Source organism: Acomys minous, assembly GCF_964271855.1.
Source record: "Acomys minous genome assembly, chromosome: 3".
In the NCBI taxonomy this organism is placed as follows: domain Eukaryota; kingdom Metazoa; phylum Chordata; class Mammalia; order Rodentia; family Muridae; genus Acomys; species Acomys minous.
In genome coordinates this window covers 93,182,995-93,191,156 of record NC_140485.1, presented here as the reverse complement: position 1 = coordinate 93,191,156, position 8,162 = coordinate 93,182,995, and the positions used below count along the sequence as shown (strand labels likewise).

The 8,162-nt window shown below is 42.5% G+C and overlaps 1 protein-coding gene across 1 annotated transcript in view; it reads right to left on the bottom strand.

Annotated features, from left to right (window-relative positions):
- Window positions 1-6,215: 6,215 nt before the first annotated feature.
- Window positions 6,216-8,162, bottom strand: part of QRSL1 (glutaminyl-tRNA amidotransferase subunit QRSL1) — a 30,272-nt gene continuing 28,325 nt past the window's right edge. Inside the window, exon 11 of the mRNA XM_084777105.1 lies at window positions 6,216-6,717. Coding sequence (XP_084633231.1) covers window positions 6,497-6,717 — 221 coding nt within the window. The 3' untranslated portion in view covers window positions 6,216-6,496. The remainder of the gene's footprint in view (window positions 6,718-8,162) is intronic.

Here is an 8,162-nt window from a genome sequence, read left to right as displayed (position 1 = left end):
TGAGTTCTTTCTGCTCCTGTGTTTACTGCTTACCCACGATTGTGTAAGGAGCCCCCAATAAGACTGATTGGATGATGGAGTTGGACTTTGGTGGTATCCGTTCTTTGGCCTGTCACTGACATCCTATCTGAGCTGAGTAGATGTTTGTTCATGTGGACCCAGGAAGAGTGTCACACGGCACTTCGTCCAGCCTCTGCAAGCCTGCCCCTCTGAATCGGGGCAGAGGTGAACCCTCTGAATCGGTTATGGCTCCGAGTGTTGCCTGATTCATGAATCAGCCTTTTGTCAAAGAAACTACTCTGTATGAAGTCTTAACAATATGCTACTATATAATGAGGTGACATGGCTTTTCTCTTCTCTTATTCTGCCTTTTAAGTCCCTTTGCCTTCCCACTCAGAACATCGACTCTATTCATAATTAGTAAAACTTGTTAAAACAGCTCAAGTCAAATTCAAAGGCTGAAACCTTGCATTTTCGTCAAGGAAATTACACCCATGTAGTCTGAGAATAAGTGAAACTAAGCTGTGCTGGGAAATAAAGAATCAGAAGGGTGGCTTCTCCTGGAGGGAGGGACAGATGGACAGGAGAGTCACGAGGACATTTACTAGGGTGACAAACTGATAGTAATGGCCTATATGTAGATTAATAGGAATTTGGGTTAGACAGGTTAGTGCAGATGGCAAACTCGGGGACTGTATACTTAAGATGTGTGCATTTTATAGTATGTAAATTATACATAAAACAGTATATATTGGATTCAAAGTATGATACGCATAAAAAGCATACTTTGATAGATACACATATGTAGATTAATGAATGTAAAATGTTAGTGTTAGCTTCACAGGTGGTGGGTAGGTGGGTCTTGACTGCCTTGCATTTTACATATTTGAATAAAATATGAAGTGAAAAAGAAACCCAATACAAACATCTTCTGACCTGCCATCTGACTTCGCAAACACCTTCTTACTCAATTGCCTCTTCCTGTTGGCTACAGAATTCATCTTCAGCCCTCAGATAAATCATTCTTGCTGTCCCCACCCATAGATGCTAACGTCCCTCATCCAGTGGTGAACACTTTCCAGATAAAGATCATTTTTTACTCATTTTTCTCTCTGTTCTCTAATACAATTAAGTTCAAAATCCAGATTTCCACTTTATAGTGTCTCGCCACTTAAACTGCCTCAATGCTGAATCAATGGCTCGGATCCTACTGGCCATTTCTATGAAGAACAATTTGCATGTGACTTTAAAACCATAAACGTCTTTAGACATTGTCTATAGAAGAATTAGAGTAGAGAATTAGAATTAGAATACTTTGTTATTTGAAGTTTTCAAACTCGCTTCCTTGTAGTGGGTGTGCTAATGACTTGAAGCTAGTTTTGGGTACTTTCAGTGCATTCATCCTCTCGGAGAAATCAGAAAAATATTCTATAGTGTATGCTAAAATTGCGGGGTATCATTTGGCAGAAAGCTTCCACCATTCTTACCCATTTCCGTTTTCTTGTAACTAATTTGTCTTGGAAGACTCCGCAGGGTGAAACTGCTTATGATTAGATGCTCATGGTGCTTTGTTAACTTCTTCCCTTAATGGATAGACCAGTGGTCTTTTAGTAGCATTTACCTTAAAACTTTCCCAATAATGTAATTGTAGCTAAGTATTTCTGAGCTTCAATTATCTGTCTATAGGCTGGATTAAAACATGGTTTCCATGGAGAAGAATTTAGCTGTCAAAAATTTTTCCCTGCAAGGATATGGAGTGGTCACTTTGGAGAAGCCTCCGCCCTGAGGAGCCCCCGCCCTGAGAAGCCTCCGCCCTGAGAAGCCTCCGCCCTGAGTAGCCCCCGCCCTGAGGAGCCTCCGCCCTGAGGAGCCTCCGCCCTGAGGAGCCCCCGCCCTGAGGAGCCTCCGCCCTGAGGAGCATCCATCCAGCCCTGAGGAGCATCCATCCAGCCCTGAGGAGCATCCATCCAGCCCTGAGGAGCATCCAGCCCTGAGAAGCCTCCGCCCTGAGTAGCCCCCGCCCTGAGAAGCCTCCGCCCTGAGGAGCATCCATCCAGCCCTGAGGAGCATCCATCCAGCCCCGAGCAGCCTCCGCCCTGAGAAGCCTCCGCCCTGAGGAGCATCCATCCAGCCCTGAGGAGCATCCAGCCCTGAGAAGCCTCCGCCCTGAGAAGCCTCCGCCCTGAGGAGCATCCATCCAGCCCTGAGGAGCATCCATCCAGCCCTGAGGAGCATCCATCCAGCCCTGAGGAGCATCCATCCAGCCCTGAGAAGCCTCCGCCCTGAGAAGCATCCATCCAGCCCTGAGGAGCATCCAGCCCTGAGAAGCCTCCGCCCTGAGAAGCCTCCGCCCTGAGGAGCATCCATTCAGCCCTGAGGAGCATCCAGCCCTGCTCTTGGTTTGGTTTTCAGAGCCAGGGGTTTTTGAAGACCTCCATGTTTCCAAACCATGAGATGGCCAATTCTGTCTTAAAAATATAAAATCATTTAAAATATGTAGTCTATCCATTTTAAAGTACCTTCAGAGGATGCTAGAACACCAGGGAGGTATATAAGTTTTCCAGGAAAGCTGGCCCCGAGTCATTACTTTACCATACTGCCTCTGTTGGAAGAGCTCAAGTCCACAATTTCAGCCCTTGTCTCATAACTACAAACTATGGAATGCCTGCCTGTTAGGCCTCATGCTGGGCGCTCACAGAGCATCATTTAAATTCAACCCACCCTACAGGGACTAAACCCTTATTTTGTAGATGGGGTACAGAAGCTCAGGTGTGTTATCTAGTGCCAAAAGGCAGCCACAGCAAAGGCAGGTTCATCTGCTCTTCAAAGCCATGGCTTTGCCCCATCAGGAAAGTTGCTGGGTGATTCCCCACTATACTATACTATACTATATACTATAGTCTATACTATACTATATACTATATTATACTATACTATACTATACTATATACTATATTATACTATACTATATTATATACTATACTATACTATATACTATACTATAGTATACTATATACTATACTATAGTCTATACTATAGTCTATACTATACTATACTATATACTATATGCTATACTATACTATATACTATACTATAGTCTATACTATACTATATGTTATATACTATACTATACTATATACTATACTATATACTATATTATACTATACTATACTATATACTATATTATACTATACTATACTATATACTATACTATATACTATATACTATACTATACTATATACTATACTATATACTATATACTATACTATATACTATAGTATACTATATACTATACTATAGTCTATACTACACTATACTATATGCAATATACTATACTATACTATATACTATACTATACTATATACCATATACTATACTATACTATATACTATACTATACTATATACTATACTATATACTATAGTCTATACTATACTATACTATATAATATACTATAGCCTATACTATATGGTACTATAGCCTATACTATATGGTACTATAGTCTATACTATACTATACTATAGTCTATACTATACTATAAAATACTATACTATACTATAGTCTATTCTATACTATCCATGCTATAGTCTATACTACTATAGTCATACTATACTATACTATACTATATATACTATCTATACTCTTCTGCACTATACTGCCTTAAGCCTGGCTGCATCTCTCGCCTTTGTCTTTAATCACTTTAGTGGTTTCGTCAACTATTTACTTTTATACAAGCTACATATCTTAAGCAGCCTCTGATTGCTGGGACCATCTTTTTAACTGTCCTGTCTCCTAGTAGCTGGATGTGGCACTGCACGCTGTAACTTCGTGCCCATGGAGCTGAGACAGAATTTTGAGTCAGAGGCAAATGTGTTGATGTTGGCTGTCACCTTGACAGGATTTGGAACTAGCTGGGATGTAAGGCTCCAGCATACTTAAGGGATTAGTTAGAGGAGGCTAGCCTCAGCTAGCCTCAGGACATGCCTGTGAGGGACTACCTAGATAAGGTTCCCTGAGGTGGGAAGGCCCACGCTAATGGAGGCTGGCCCCATTCCGTGGGTCCTGGACTGCGTTGAAAGGAGAAAGCTGAGCACAGCATCATTGCTCTCTTGACTGTGGACTCAACGTGACTACTTGCTTCCAGCTCCTGTCACCCTGACTTCCCACCACTGGCTGTATCCTCGAACTGTGAGCCAAAATGAACCCCTCAAGTTGTTTTTGTTGAATATTTTATCACAGCAACAAGAAAAGTAACTAAGACAGCAACTTGGATGTTCCTGTCTTCAACAACAAAACAACAACTGGAAACCCTGTTATTCTAATTCTGAAAGCATTGTTTATACTAGAAGATTCAGGCTATGGACCAGTGAGATGGCTCAAGTGGGTAAACGCCCTTACTGAGAAAGCCCAGAATCTACCAAAGGTGGCAGGAAAGAACTAACTCCACAGGGTTGTTCTGTGATCTCAACTTTTGTGTTCTAACTTGCCTCTCCTTTCTTTATGCACCTGGTGTATGCGCAGATGTGTCACACACACACACACACACACACACACACACACACACTTACATTGAAGAGAAAAAAAAAGAAAAAGAAAGTCCAGGCTACTTTCTAACAAGTCCTCACTGTTTGTCACACTTAGGACTTCCTCCTCTGTGCATGCACCTGGCTCACATTCATCTTAGTAACACAGACCTGGTGTCACCTTCTGCCCCTCTGGTTTCAGATGACTTAAGTGTGGACCAACACAGAACACTCCCCCATCCCCCACCCCTGTCCTCTGGCTCTATGTAGTATCAGCATGCCAAGTTTTACAAGCACATCACAGTTTCTCACATTGGTATGCTTCTGCTGTTGATCCTAACTTTCCCCTCCCCACCTTAAATGTCATGCCAGTCAAATGACACGGCACAATGAGGTATCTTGGGCTTAAGGTAAAAATGGAGGAGAAAGAGATACAGATTGGGCATCACTTACCCTAGTGGGATTTATTATGAGAGAGCAGTAACGGCCTCATTTTTCTGTTTCCAGCTTCAAATAGTCAGTGCAGCTCCAGGGTGACATACAGGCAGGAGTACATATTCCCCAAAATCTTTTCATCTCAAAGTACATGCATCTCGCTAGGTGTGGTGGTCCAAGCCTGTAATCCCAGCAGTTGGGAGTTTGAATTCAGCCTGAGCCATACAGCGAGTTCAAGGGCAACATGGGCTATTTAACAAGACAGGGATGAAAAACCGAACGTGTGTTTAATCCCAGCGTCCATAAGGAAGATGCCAGTGGATCTGTCTGAGTTTGAGGCCAGCTATGACTACACTGTGAGACCCTGCCTCAAAAAACAAGCAAATGAAGGCAAAAAACAGCTAAACCAGCCCCTCCCCCACAAACATATATCAACATGATCCCAAAACAACCAAAACCCAAGTTAGACACAGCTAAAGAAAAGATGGGGGCAAAAGGCTTTTGTTGTTGTTTTGCTTGCTTTTTATATTACATGAGCCCTTTCAACGAAGATGGCTTCTTCTTGTTATCTAAGTATTTATTCCAGAGGAATGGATTCAGATTCCTTATGTAAAATGGCAGAGATTTGCATATTTTCCCATATATTTTAAACTCTTGGCTTACCTAGAATCTCTGATAACTACACATTACTTCTTTGCATGGACTCATTCGAGTACTCAGAGCAGGGCCTCTTGGAACTTTCTAGAATTATCATCTTTTTAACCCCTGTTAGTTTTGAACTATGATTCGTGGCTGGTGGTGCCAAGTGTAGTGCAGTTTTCTAATCGATATTTTTCTTTCAGGGATTCAGGTGACTGTGTGAGAGCACAGGTGAGCCTGGCACATGGACTGTTTCATGTGTAATCAGACTGAGCATCTGGGAGTTGGGGGACCCCTAGAAGAAGGAACGTTGCTAATGAAAGTAACAGGCAAGTTGAGTTCCCGAGACAGAGCAGTCCAGGGGTTCTGCCTCGATATTTCCTCACAGCCTTCACATTTCTAAGTTTTTCTAAGCAAATAAGCATATTTGTAATTCAAGTTCCTACTTTCATTTGCTGTCAAACTAGAAAGCCTAATGAATATGAGGTGACAAGTGTCCTAGCAAAGACAGAGAGATATTCAATGATGATACTTCAGAGGAGTAAATGAAATATTTCTATTAGAATTCATCTAATTTGGGCTCAAGAAATCCAAATAGAGAACACTTATCAAGACAATCAAGAGGGTAAAATTCAGTACTTTAATTTATAGAATATTACAAATAACACCATCACACGGACTTGAAGAAGTGATTTCCAAGACAGACGGGGCTGACAGTGAACCTAATCTCAGGGTTGAGTGAGATCCCTGACGTTCTAGAGAACACCTCTTAGAGTCATTTTAAGTGTGTGATGCAGAACTGGGGATTCAGTCCAGTGCAGAGGGCTCTCCTAGCAAGCCTGAGGCCCAGCGATGGATCCCCGGCATCCCATCCCAGCCAGGTACATGGTACTTTGATTACTACTGGTTTAGAGAAACAGAAGTTAACTTTCCATTTTCAAGAGCCAGCGTGCCGTCATCCGTGAGGTCCTGCAGTTGAATAACAGGAAACTGCACTTGCTTCTCCAACCATTTGGCAACTGTCAGAAGCTGCTGGTCACAAAACGCACGTCCAATTAACTGCAGTCCTATTGGCAACCCTTGTTTTGAGAGGGCCACAGGGACATTCACTGCAGGCAAGCCTGAGGAAGAAAAAGAGCCATCAGCTGAACCCTCCTCCCTGTGCTTATAAAGAGAATAAAACTTAACTACGATAGCCAGGTGTGGTGGCGCACGCCTTTAAACTCAGCACTCAGAGGCAGAGGCAGGTGGATCTCTGTGAGTTTGAGGTCAGCCTGGTCTACATAGTGAGTTCCAGGACAGCCAGGGCTATGCAGATAAGCCCCATGTCAAAAAGAAAAAGAAATAAATAAAGAAAAGACCTCTTCTCCCCCAAACTATGACAACAATATCTCCACCTTTTTTGTACCATGCTTTATCAATATAATAATTTATATGGCATCACTGTATATCAGTTCACAGAAACCACTATTTCCTCCTTATAGCTGCACTCTAATACTTGTCTTCTACAGTGGGGCGTTTGTGCAGTGTTCAGTGCTTAGCTATTTTACACAGCGCCACAGTGTACAGTGTCTTGGATATACACTTTCTGCCATTCTTGAGTTTCTTGAATAAAGCATGATTATTTCACAAAATGATAATTGGGTATGTAATAAAAAAAAAATTCCCCTGAAGGAAGCTCTATCCGTTTGAATTCCCACCAGCAAATCGAGAGCTGCCTCTCTTACAGCCTGTGGTTACGATTATGAACTTGTCAATCCACTAGGTAAGAAATCGCTCACAGCAGTCATGATTCTAGGTTTGGGACACAAAAGGACAAGCCCCTGAAACACCTGCTGTGCTGTACAAATTTAAATGCAGTCAGGTGTAAAGGACACGTGTAACTCGATAACTGGCCAAAGTTTAGACAATCTGAACATCAAAAACAGTAATAACAGAATCACTTGTAATATATTGCCTTTTTTTTTTTCTTTTGAAAAGGAAAACTCATTTAGAGAAGGCTTCTAGTTGACAAATGAAGGAGTAGGCCGGGCGTGGTGGCGCACGCCTTTAACCCCAGCACTCGGGAGGCAGAGGCAGACGGATCGCTGTGAGTTCGAGGCCAGCCTGGTCTACAAAGGGAGTCCAGGACAGCCAAGGCTACACAGAGAAACCCTGTCTCAAAAAAAACCAACCAAACAAACAAACAAAAAAAAGAAGTGACAGAAAAATCAACATTTTGTACTTTTCAGGATAATAACTCAAGAATTATCAATGGATGATAAAATTGGGTCCCAGGTTATCGGGGAATGAAATAGTCATGTAACCTCAAAGTGCCATTTGAAGGAAGATCTTGAGTGAAAGGGGGTTGGAGGCCACAGGTGATGCAAAGGGGAGGGGACTAAGAGGAGGGAGGCTGGGGGAAGGGGTGATAAGAGGGGGCAGGGAAGGGAAACTAACATAAAGATGATTGAAAAGCCCAAGGAAGCCTATCGCTCTGTAAACTTCCTAATGATGTGCATACATGGGAAGGTTTAAATGCAGTTGCCCTTACTGCGGGTCACTGCTCCTCCCAGAAGCCAGACTG